Source organism: Ceratosolen solmsi, unplaced genomic scaffold, assembly GCF_000503995.2.
Source record: "Ceratosolen solmsi marchali unplaced genomic scaffold, CerSol_1.0 scaffold27, whole genome shotgun sequence".
NCBI lineage: Eukaryota > Metazoa > Arthropoda > Insecta > Hymenoptera > Agaonidae > Ceratosolen > Ceratosolen solmsi.
In genome coordinates, this window is record NW_011948426.1 from 1,574,213 (window position 1) to 1,586,919 (window position 12,707).

Consider the following 12,707-nt stretch of genomic DNA (forward strand, 5'->3'; position numbering starts at 1 on the left):
TTTTTTGTTTTTTTTTTGTTTTTGTTTTTTTTTTTTATTTTGTATATTGTATTTTGTATTTAGTTTTTGTTTTTGCTAAATATGTAGACAAGTTTATCGTCTCGAATTCTCATAACAGACGTTTGTTTATAAAATGATTAAAAAATTCAAAACCACAAGAGGGAGGATTTTTCTTTTTTTCTTAATGCATTTTCTTAATCGTCTTAACACATCTTAATAAAATATGTTTCGGAAACGCAAATTAAAATCATATATTTATGACATTACATTTTTGCTTTCAAGCAAAATACAATTTCTCTATCAAATTGTCAGCAAAAATTAATATTATCTGCTCGTCGACGATGATTAAATTAATCAAACAAAAATTTTAATTACATATAACAAAAGTATGTATCTTTTAATTTTATTGTAATAAAATAATTTACTTATTTTATACATTTATATTCGTATACTGTTATTGGTTTGTTTTTTTTTTTTGTTTTTTTGTTTTGTTTTTTTGTTTTGTTTTTTTGTTTTGTTTTTTTGTTTTTTCTTTTTTTTAATATAGCCGAAAATTCGCTTATACAATTTGAAATTTTGTAAACAAACATGTTCAAATTGATAAGCGCATTTCGTAAAAAAATTGAAAAATATATAATTCTATATTTATAGTTTTATTTTCTTTGCCTTAAGAAATACAATAGAGAATAACGATGAAATTATTGATATCAATTATCAGTATGTAAATCTAGATTTTCAATAAAATAAGTATTCATATATATATATATATATATACTCTAAAGGACCAAAAATGCTGCGAGTTTTTTTATGGTAAAGTAATATTTCGAACGAAATATCCGTTTTAAAAGGACAGTTTTTTTTTTGGGTCACATACTTATTAGAATAAAAATTTAAGAATTATATTCATAGATATCGAAGCATCACAGATTCCTTATAAATGTCATATGGCTTAAGTAATCAAATTCTGAAATTAATTTGGAAAGTTTTCTCATTCAACGATGATCTACGTGATGTACATAGCAAAATAAAATTTTGTTTATTTTTGCATTTATCGATCATCGCAAATGTTAATCATCGTCTTTTTTTAATACTTTTGACATAATGTTCGATTAATACCGTAGATAGTGAATAATTTTCGATAATTGTCATTAATTCTAGATAACTTGCCGGACAACTCACTTATTCGGAAAATTTTTAATTTCGGTATATTTTAATCAACGACGAGTGATACAATAAAAAAAAAATATATATATATATAAAAAAAAAAAAATCCTAAAATAGCTTTTATTATACCTCGAAATAAATACAAGTAAGTTATACAAAGATTTTAATCTTATATATTATATAATGGTTTATGTGCTATAATCCTTAAAAAATATATAAATTAATCCACTGGACTTGCAATAAACACAGCATGACAGTTTGATTGAGCGGTCCGATTGCATTTTGTTTGTACGCCCTTTTATTAAACGTGCGAAAGTTTAAGTAACTTTCTATATACAATTGTTATGACTCACTTTGATTCATTCAGTTCACTCCTTTAATCATTATGTACGAAGCCAATCGCTTTGGATTATCACAGTTGAAACAAGCGAACTTTTCTCTTCGTTTTAATTATCCAATCATTGAGAATCGACAGGTCACTTGAAGTATTTGGATGGCCAATCGGCTCGTACCTGCATTCCACCATTGGCTCGCGTGTTCAATATACTATTAAGCAGCGATTTATTTCCAGGCTCTGAAACATAAGAAATAAATACCTGGTTGAATCTCATAAATGATTGACAAACAAATACTATGTGAGCATGTAACGTGTAGGTAGTTGGCGAACTAAACTACTTAGAGGGAGATTTTACATAAAATTTTTTCATAAAATACAATAAAATAGACGTCCGTTTTGATTGACCTGAATTGCAATGGTAAGGTTCGTTCGCTTATAAGCCAGTTTAACATTGCTTTAGGAATCCGTTAAGTTGAGTAAACGTTCTACTCGATCAACATAATAATTATCGAACATTCACCTCGTGCAAAAACCGATGAACTATTCTGCTTACTGATACTTTGAGTGCCGTAAACGCTCGGATAAGGTAACCTCGCGTTTTGCTCGATGATGTAGCGATTTCTCGGGAGGAAATGCTGACGCGTCTCGTTGTCTGGCTGCTCTTTGCTTTTGCTCGTCCAGAGGGAGTCGACGACTTTCTCGACTTCCCCGCCAGGATTTGTTTTGCCGGCTGCGCCATTCGCTGCTTGACCACCCCGAGACCTCGATTCGCTATTGGTTCTGAAACGTTTAATCTTCAGTCACTATAATCTCATTTCCGTTAGCAATATTGACGACCTCGAGCAGTTGCTAAACGCTACGCTACTGGCTTGAGAGTGAGAAATCGAGAAGGTAAGGTAATTGCTACATTAAAAATCGAATTTTTTTAAAGATTTCAAAGGTGTGTGTGTGTATTTTTTTTTTTAAACATATTCATCCTGCGCATTGACAGACATAATTATTGCCGTACATTTTTCATAGATTAGAGCCAGAGGAACATTTATAATTATGTCACTGTAAGAATTTTGAAAAAGCTGAATATGGAAAGACTTGTCGAATATTTTCGTTGACTTGGAATCCTTCACTAGACTTTTTCGCAAAAGCCAAAGTCTTTCAACTGCTAATAATACGTACTTTCTGCATTGTATTGAGTATTAAACGTACTTGATTAATCGACGGTAGATCTTCGCTCTAATTAAAAAAATTTTAATTGTAATTAATGTTGTGGGTTCCTTGCCAAATTTTTATCTAAATCAACGTTGTTTTATGTTGTAAATATGCATTTTGGTTCGGAAGATTTTACGAAAATTATACAAATTCTTGAAACTTTAACATAATCAATATTTTATCTTCAAAATATTTTTAAGCCTGCAATAAAATAAAATGTAATTAAATTAACTTAATGAAATTATAAGTATTTCATTATTTAGTTAGAATATTTTTTTTGCTTATTTATTAGATACTTTAATGTAAATTTACCATATTTTATTTCAAAAGAACAATTACTTTATAAGAGCATATATATTATAACTGATTTATTCAAGTAAGGATTTATATAAATATAATATATACTAACAGCCATCTTACGAAGCATTAAAAATAAATAAATAATATCATAACAATTGAAGTTATGGCGAATATTGTTTTTTATTTGATTTTTGTGTAACCTTATTATCACCAATGAGCCAATAAGATTAATATTTATATAATATAATTAAAGCACACTGTCAAAACTTCTTTCGACAGAAAATTTACAAAAACATTATTTATGTTTATTATTTTGTTGTTTTGAAGTATACAGATAATCTTTAGTAATATAAATAGTTCGTTTCAATACTACTGGATTTTTTTTTTTGTTTTTTTTTTTGAAAATTCAATTCAATCTTGAGTCATTAATTTTTTTTTTCCCTCTTGCAATTAATTACCTATTAAATTTTTCTAAACTCAACGTCAATAATTGTCAATAATTCATCAATATTTAATCATCTGCTTTTTCCAATAATTTTTGACAATTTTAACAACGTTCTCATATAAGGTTATATAGCATTTTTAATTTTTTACAAGAATCCTTTCATACAAACCATGAATTTTTTTTATACAATATTTATCATAATTCATTATGCGAATGCGCATTATGAAAAATTACATTTTCATACTGGGAATATCGTTAAATTTTTTTACATCGGAGAAAGTTAAAAGTGATAAAGAGCACATGGTGACTGAAAGGACGGCTTTGCTGCAGCAAAATATTAATTGTAAAATGAAATTACATTACAAAAAAAAAAAAAAAAAAAAAAAAAAAAAAAAAAAATAAAAAATTGAAATTACAAAAAGAAAAATATAACAAGCCATGTAAAATTTAAAAGCGTAGTATAATGCTTTAAAATTATAAAAATTTTAGACTTTAAAAATTGATTAATTGGAGATTCGTAAGTAAAGAATACTCGAAGATAAGTGAAAATGTATCGTATGTGTAATTTTAATATAAATTTATCGTGAAACGTAATACAATTTCTCGGAGAAATTTGTTTGCGTTAAATAAAAATTCGTTATTACATCTTCTCGACGTTCAAAATGAATTATACGATTAATAAGAGCTTTGAAGAAATCAAGTAAAATAAGTATTTATGCGCGTATATTGATTTGACAATTTCTTCGTCAGTCTTTCGAACAAATATAATCAATAAATCGTTCACGTTTAACATTGAAAAGAATATTTTGTTTGCCTCATGGACGTAATCATGGACGTAAATAAATTTCTACCAAAGTCCAGATTTAATAATACATACACGACAATCATACGTTGTATGATGTATTTGAGCATACGTGTTTATTAATTAATTTAATAATTCAGACAGATAAATGCACGATAGAAATGCACAAACTCCGGCGTAATTGATAAATGCGATATTAAGTTAGCAATAATTTATCACGAAAAGTAAAAGTATTATAAACAGGATTGTCATAAGAGACCAGTATTTCGTGAATTTGGCGCGGTCGTTCGATTCGGCAAAATCCAATTTGTTAATCAATATAATTCCTGATATGGCCAGGTAAACGATTAGGAGATTTTGAAAAGTAACCACTAGCTGAATGACGCCGTAGTCGTGTATTTGCCCGTATGCTATATAATTGTTATTTATAGGGATATTGGCATTATTCTCCTGCACTTGCAGATAATTCGCTATGAAGATGGAGTCGACGCGAGAGCCGAAAGCGTATGATAATAATGTCCACGTTAATCGCAAGATGTAGTCGATGATAAGCAGGACGAGCATCGCAAGGGAGTGGAATAGCTCAAATAGATTGTTGACTTTGGTGTTGAAGAGCTCCAGCAGAGAATCCACGAGATGCGACGAGTCCTTGATATCGTTATTGCTGAGGAAGGAGATGCGGGAGGACCATGTGTTCGTCCGTGAGGTGAGGGCGATTAGGGAAAACGTGCAAATTGTCAGGAATACGAAGCGCAGCACGCGCATCCTCACGGAATCTCTTTTGTCTCTTGTACTGTTGAGAATTTCGCATTTGGTTTTTTTCATTCATTCTATCTATTTATTAGAAAAAAAACATGGCGCTCGATATTCACTTCGATTCGAATATTTACAGCTCGTTAAATTAAGACTTAGGCGCTCGTTGTCGGACCGTGTTAATTTTTCGTTTCAGTACTACTGAATTTTTTTTTTTTTTTTTTTTTTTTTTTTTTTTTTTTTTTTATAAATGCGGCAAGTATTGCAAGCACTGCTACTTGAAAAAATGATTTGATAATTTGATAATTTGACTCTTTCGATGAAACAGTTGCTTTTCGAAAATTGTGTATGAATTATAGTTTAACAATTTGTACGTCATTCGATCTAGGTAACAATCATAATTCTTAACATTTATTTACATTTTTATCTGACGCACGCACGCACGAAAAATATGGAAATATATCATGTAGAAAAGATTTGAAGGTGAAAAAAAGAACGTGAAAACAAAGGAAGAAGAAAAATATAATAGAAAAATTTTAGAAAAAAAACTTTTTGTTTTTTTTTTTGTGTTATTTTTAATCATTTGATCACGTCGCAACGTAATATATTACACAATTTTTAAAAATCTGAAAATCTACTATTGTCAACCGTGTGCTTTGTAAGTGCATTTGGCAAATATGCTTACACCTGCAAATAACTATACATTTATTCTTACACCTACGTATCATCTTCACATAATATTTATTATGTAATTAATTCGACCTGTTGGGATTCTAGATAAAGCCTGCTCTCTCGTTATTTAAATCGACTCTTTATGCTTAATCGAGTATTATCGAAAGTACATTATTCCTTTGCGTTACTTAGTAAATCGAATTCAGTTTTCACTTATCATATCGAAAGCTTTTTAAAAGCAATCGACCTCGATCAACTAATCTACTTTATAGCTTTTCATACCCTAACTCCATGTACGGAGCTAAGAAAACGTTTTCTCCAGCACTACGTATATCATCTAACGAGATCAACTAACTTGCTCAATTAAAATTAATAAAATCCAGTACAAATATCAATGCGTGACAATGCACAATCGCACTCTCTTTTACGAATATAATTATGACAAGGATGATGGATGTTACGCTAGATATTGCATCGCATCGCTACTCGATAGTCGATATTCTCAACTAAAACGGCGGGGCCAGAGGGAGCTTTGCGAAGGTGTTAAAAAGTCTGCGGGCACTAGCTAAAGCCGTCGAGCCTCGTCTGTCTCTGTAGATGGTCGACGATAATATTGAAAAGTGGACGAATACCTAGATGGCAGTTGGCTGGGCGACTGGGCGATGACGTAGCGGGCGGGAAGTTTGGCCGATATGCGCCGACCGTTGCCGAGCGGACGGTGATTCGACAGGCCGTTGCTCAAGAGGCAGCTGTTGTTGCTCCAGGAGCGATTCGCGTGCATCTGCTGCTCGTACCAGGATGGCCAATTGGGGCTGGCCTGCTTCGGTATCGACACCTCCGTCACCTGATTCACCAGGTAATTGCCGTTCCAATTCACCCGGTTCTCCTTGTAGATGCGATCCGGTAACAGACGGGATTTGCTCTCGTTGGTGTTGAAAATATTTCTGCGGGGAAGGGTTTTCAGGTACTTTTTTTTGTTTTTGTTTTTTGTTTTTTCCCCGCAGTCGAAACATTCCGCCACTCGCCATGCCGACGTCCTTTCGTCGACAATTTCAAGCGCAATCGCAATTATTTGGAAGCTAATGCAGCCCAGACTTTTCAACTAATAGCTCAGCCAATACTAGCGCACATGCATTAAAATAATTACAACAGGTTTTGTATAACGGCATGCAGCACACAAGTTTACACAACATTAAGAGGTGAAGTAGAATCATTGGAATCTTCGAGCTCTGTCGTGTGTGGTTTAAGAATCGAGGAATCAATTTATTTCGGAATACTGTTATCTTTGACGGTTGCACTGCTAATGGTATGGCAAAAGCGGGGGGCCGGGGGGGGGGGAGGAGGAGGACAAAAGCAACAACAAATAAACGTTAAGGTTGATGGACAATAAACGATGGCAAAAACACGACATTTCTGCGTCACGGCTCGAAGAATTCGTGATCGACGTTCGTTCTCGTCCTGTTTACGAAAGAAGCATCTAAGTTTGAATACGAAATGAAGGATTCAATCCACTAAGTATGAGATCAATATGGTTTTATTTTAAACTGCCAAATCCTCTATTTAAGGCAATAACGTTTCCGCTCGCTTTCCATTACAAAATCACGAGAACAAAACAGCCTACTTAGGGAGGACCGTGTGCTTAAGTATAAAAAAAAAAAAAAAAAAAAAAAAAAAAAAAAAATTCATCACGATTTACTAAAAACGATAATAAAAAACGCCATTGTATAATAGCTTCCACGTTCACTAGTAGAGCCGTTAATTGTATAATTGAAGCAGGATCTTTGAAAACGTTCGGCAATAACCAACGGCTAGAAGCGAGCAAGCAAACGTAAAAAAGAAATTACGAAATCCCATACCCCAAAACGGCACTGGCGATCTCATCCTCCTCCCGCTTCTTTATCGCGTTGCTATTGTCCCTCTTGCGACTATTATGGTTGAGGAACGGAAGTCCGGACTGCTGGAGCTGTGGGGCCGGCTGGATCGTTACCCTCTGCATTTTATCTGGAAATCTGGAAGGAAAACGGTAGATACACTCGCTTAAAAGCAAACCTCGAGCTCGGAAACTCGGCAAGCGAGGCAATCCTATCCATCGAATTCCGCTACCACGTGAACAAACCAAATTTCACAAACAACGTCCCAACTTTGTCACTACTCTGTTAATTTCACAGGCTCTATGCAGTCGAGTCTCGAAGAACGGCCTTGGATCGAAGAGGATAGCTCGCCAATAGTAAATCGTTGTAGTAGGGTGGGCGCGTGCAAAAATATTGGAAATGTGCATTGGGGTTGGAGAAACGCGAGCTTGGACGAGTTGGGAGAAACGACACGCTGGATAGAAGATTCATATCGTTTTCAAGGCGGTACAGAGCCGAGGATAATATTAAAAAATCCCAAAAGTGTTGGCCTCTTCTATCGATCGTTAATTCGATTAATGGTCAATGACCGTCAATGACGATTATCATCGTCGTCGTTTCGGCCCCTTTGACAAATCCATTCGTTTCATCTCCCATGCCCGTGTTTACTCGCACGACTTTATCAGCTTTTAGGCTCATCGGCCCACAAGAACATCCAACACTCGCGATATTATTAAATGCAACGATCCGCGTTCGAGTTGTGACTTTGATATGTCTTTCTCTCTACCCCTCCCCCTCCATCCCACCTTCTCCCTCATCCCTTGCCTAGATTACCTCGTGAAATAATCTGTTGCGAATTGTCAAAGCATTGGCTACCAACCTGGTTTGCTGGACGATCGAGCCGAGGATCTCGTGCCCCGGCTTCGATTCGTGCCCATTGGCATACGGCAAACCGCTGTCCTGGGCTGTGGGCGACGGTATGTTCACTTTGTTAATGACGAGCTCGCGATGCGAGTTGACGCCAATTTTTTTGCTATTCACGAGACGTGGCCCGCTTATCTGGAAGTACTGGTATCTGCAATTGGTGCGCCCTTTTATTGAATTACAATTTTGCTTAGTGTCGCCCGACCTCCTACGCACCGACCATCGGCTAATAAATTTCTCGCCCATCACCACCCAAGCCCATTTAAGTCGCCGAGTGAGAGAATAAATCACGATTTGAATTATCGACTTACCTCGCAATTACAATCACGTCGAATGCGGGTCCTACGTATTAAAATAACGAATGACATTTTAAATACGACTGCCTAATTATTTCATTACGTGCAGCTATTCTACGTAAATACAATGAACACGAATTCGTTCTCCCTCGTTAAAGAACAAAACAAAGATAAAAATGAAGTGTCGCGGGTGTGGCGAGAGTGGTTGTGGGAAATGAGGCCTCGTGGGTGGGGCGTGGAAGGGAGGGTTGGGGGAGGGGGGCGAGGCACACACAGCTATAGGGGCGTTTCTCAACCGTCATGAGAACCCAAGAGGATTATTGAGGTTGGCAATAAAATAATATATCAAGGTGAATGAGACGGGGGTGGGGTGGAAGGAGAGCGAGACGCGATGTACGAAGATGCAAAGGTACAATGTTTTTTTACTTTTTTTTTTTTTATATTTTTTTTTTATTTTCTTTTTTTTTATTTATTTTTTTATTTATTTATTTTTATTTATTATTTTTTATTATTTATTTTTATTTCTTTTTTTTTTGTTATTTTCAACACACTTGCAACGGAATAAATATTTTCGACTGAGCTGTCTCGTTTGCCCGATTTTCCGCCCATTGCCTCCTTCACTTCGTTACGCGCCAAATTACTCGACAGCCAAATGACGTACAGTAGTACTTTCCCGCTCCACCTAATACGCGTTAATACCGATCGACGAACCTACCATAGATTTTATGAATCCGGAGAAGAATTAGGTCACGTTCGTGCTTACTCGACGACCGCGTTCATTAAAATAGTCCATTAAGGCGGTTATTCCGTGTGACAATGCGATGGGGCTGTCTTGTTGGTGCGAGAACGTAAAGTTCGGTGTGGAGTCGTGACGTGGCGTGGGGACGTCGAGGCCAAGAACGGAAGGGTTAAGCACGAGGATCGATCGCGACATCTACCTGAGGGACTGCTGTGCGGTCGGCCTTTTCGCTGGATTCCACTGCAGCATGTCCTCCATTAGCAGGACCGCGTCCTGGCCGGCATTGGGTATGAGCACGCCGAGGGATGTCCTGCTGATGGTCGGAAATCGGAAGTTCATGGCCATTGCGAGTTGATAGCCCTCGGGCCAGTCGCCCTTCTCCGGTGTCCCGATCACCGAGCAGATCTTAAAGATCTCGTCGATCTCGCTCTTGCCCGGGAAGAGGGGTCGGAATGTGTATAGCTCCGCCATTATGCAGCCCACCGCCCATATATCGATCGGACTGTTATAGTTGGTCGAGTGGAGGAGCACTTCGGGGGCTCTGTACCTAGGAGTCGATTCGATTACCTTTTATCTCGTAATCTTGGGCCGAAGTTTAAATGCGAAAGTCATGGCGACCGGCATTGCTGACGAACAGGAAGGGAGCATCTTTGCACTTCATGGAAACGATGCCGAAATTGCAATACCGATCGAGCTTAAAGATCGATATCTTACAATAAAATTTTTTTAATAGAGTTTTTGGACTCGTACGTAGGGAAGATTTTTGCGCATTTTCAAACATTCTCAATGTTTAAGTTTAAGTGCAAACGTGGCTAATTACAGCTTATATTACTTTCTTTCATTCTTTCATTTCATTTCATTTCATTTTTCAAGAACTTACTTTCGAGATTTTTGAAAGATTGTAAGGCTGTGACAAATGTCTCGTTACTACCTTGTGCGTGCAAATTCACATTGTTACAATTGTTAATCGTTACAATTTCTTGATTTTAAAGTAAAACAATATGATGCCGCTTCGCTTAACCACCGATAAGCAATTCTCACAAACACTCACACACACACGCACACGCACACACACACACACACACACACACACACACATTATTTAAAGTTATGATAAGTTAAAAGGTTGAGCGAGTGGTAATATATTTATTATTATAAATAATCCGAAAATAATGTAAATTTTGCATGAAACGTGTGCTGAAGGAACTCGAACGAACGATCGTCGCGCAAACGAATATAGACGAAACCATATTTCAAATTAAATACGTACCATCTGGTCGAAACGTAATCCGTATATGGTGGTCTCGACCTGATTTCCCGTGCTAAACCAAAGTCGGCAATTTTTATGAGTTCCGGCCCCATGCACAATAGGTTTTCTGGCTTCATGTCGCGATGAAAGAAGCCATGTTTGTGCATAAATGCCAAGCCCTGGAGAACCTGATGTACCATGTTCTTGATGACTGGCTCGGGAAACAATTTGTCCCTACGGATTGAGAAAATATACATTTTATTACTTAATTTGTACATTAAGAGCATTATCGTCTTCCCTCATCCATTCGATCTCGCAAATAATGCGTTCCTATTTGCCACTATCGAGTTAAATTTTATTTACGCGATCAGTTTGTATTATAAATTTAATTTGGTATTGTTGTATATAAAGTTTCAGTGATTTATGTTCAATTTAATGAGAAATATTACCCAGCTAATCGTTATTCCCCCCCCCCCCCCCCGCGTGCATAAAAACAATTTGCCCTTATAAATGCGATATCGATTGGATGGAAGGCAATTTAAGAAGGAAAGCTACGACATTCGCTGACATTATAAGGTATTTCGAAGCCAATGGCATTTGAGGAAGTGGGAGAGGAGATGAAGTAAATAGTTCATGTAGTAAACACGCGTTTTGTTAACCGTTTTGTTAAAAGAGCCCTAAGGCCACTCCTACGAGTTCACCTCGTCCGTAAGGAAATCGACGTTCTGGCTGGAGAGACCGATGATAAAAAGCGGATGCACCGCTCGATAATCCGAGGCATACCTGTCCTTCATAAGCTGGTACAGGTTCTCCTTCATGTACTCGAACACGAAGTATAGGACATCGTTCTCGCGTATGACCTCCTTGAGTTTGACGACGTTCGCGTGGCTGAGCTTCTTGAGGGACTTGACTTCACGCAGGTTCATCGCCTCCTCCCACGAGTAGTACTTGCGCTTCATGCGCTTGATGGCGACCTTCTCGCCGGTGTCGATGCGCTCGCCGAGGACGACGGAACCGAAGGTGCCGTCGCCTAGCTGATCGAGCGTTATGTATCGATTCATCGTCATTTAGAGTGGATCCGTGCGCGGGCTAACGAGTACGAAGACGGGCCGTAACTACGAGGAGAAGCACGAGCGGAAGCTCGACGTTGTCTTGGGCATTATCGCTGATGTCGATCTCATCGTCGTCCCCTTCGTTGTCATTATCGTCGCCGATGTCGTTGTCGCCATTGTAGTCATCGTCATCATCATCGTCATCATCGTCGTCGTCGTCGTCGTCGTCGTCGTCGTCGTCGTCGTCGTCGTCTTTGCGGTTGTCGTCATCGTTGTCTTAGTCGTCGTTATCGTCGCCGTCACCGTTGCCGTTGCCGTTGCCGTTGCCGTTGCCGTTGCCGTTGCCGTTGTCATCGTCTTCATTACCTCCGTCGTTGTGGTCGATGTCGTGATAATTCCGAGGCTGCTGCGAGACCTTCTTTGGCGACGTTATCACATGCCGATTTTGGCAAATCCATGTATCGCCTGCGATAGGAAATAAGTGACGATGATTATGTATGTATGGACGCTGGATTTGACATTAAGTTGGCGTGGCGCTCATTATGCCCGCAGAAGTTAGCAATCGCTTTAATTCATCTGTATAGTAAGTGATATACGTAGGGGAGAGTGGAAAATTTGTTTAGAAATTCAATAATTGTGGTAGTGACTCTGTATCCTTTAGCGCGAGAGCCGAAGGATTCGAATTATTGTCCAAGATGTAGAGGGGAGCGCTAGAGATTGGAGGGAACTTATGGTAAAGTTGTATTAAATTTTGAATAAACATAGGAAGGATTTATCAAATGGTTAAATAACGCATCAGTTTATTAGCTAACAAGTTGAATATTCTATATTGTATTTTGTAGATTATTTATTTATACATTCTAGACTTGATTTATAAATTCAATTGATTTATCGATAAAATATATTGGAAAAAATATT

At 37.1% G+C, this 12,707-nt stretch overlaps 1 protein-coding gene across 1 annotated transcript; it reads right to left on the reverse strand.

The window, feature by feature from the left end:
* Positions 1-1,640: 1,640 nt before the first annotated feature.
* Positions 1,641-11,943, reverse strand: LOC105363306 (serine/threonine-protein kinase MAK). The gene is made up of 8 exons (XM_011500974.1): positions 11,521-11,943; positions 10,759-10,971; positions 9,688-10,035; positions 8,410-8,604; positions 7,536-7,688; positions 6,312-6,623; positions 2,022-2,281; positions 1,641-1,738 (listed from the first exon to the last, which is right to left on the reverse strand). The coding sequence occupies exons 1-8, from the start codon at positions 11,802-11,804 to the stop codon at positions 1,641-1,643; spliced, it is 1,863 nt and encodes a 620-aa protein (XP_011499276.1). The 5' UTR covers positions 11,805-11,943.
* Positions 11,944-12,707: the final 764 nt, after the last annotated feature.

Excerpts from the sequence above, each read along its gene's own strand:
- LOC105363306 (XM_011500974.1), bottom strand. The coding sequence starts at position 11,804 with ATGACGATGAATCGATACATAACGCTCGATCAGCTAGGCGACGGCACC. Across the intron at positions 7,689-8,409 it reads TCGATCGTCCAGCAAACCAG|ATTTCCAGATAAAATGCAGA; the intron begins GTTGGTAGCCAA and ends TTTTCCTTCCAG. Across the intron at positions 2,282-6,311 it reads CCCAGCCAACTGCCATCTAG|AACCAATAGCGAATCGAGGT; the intron begins GTATTCGTCCAC and ends TAAACGTTTCAG.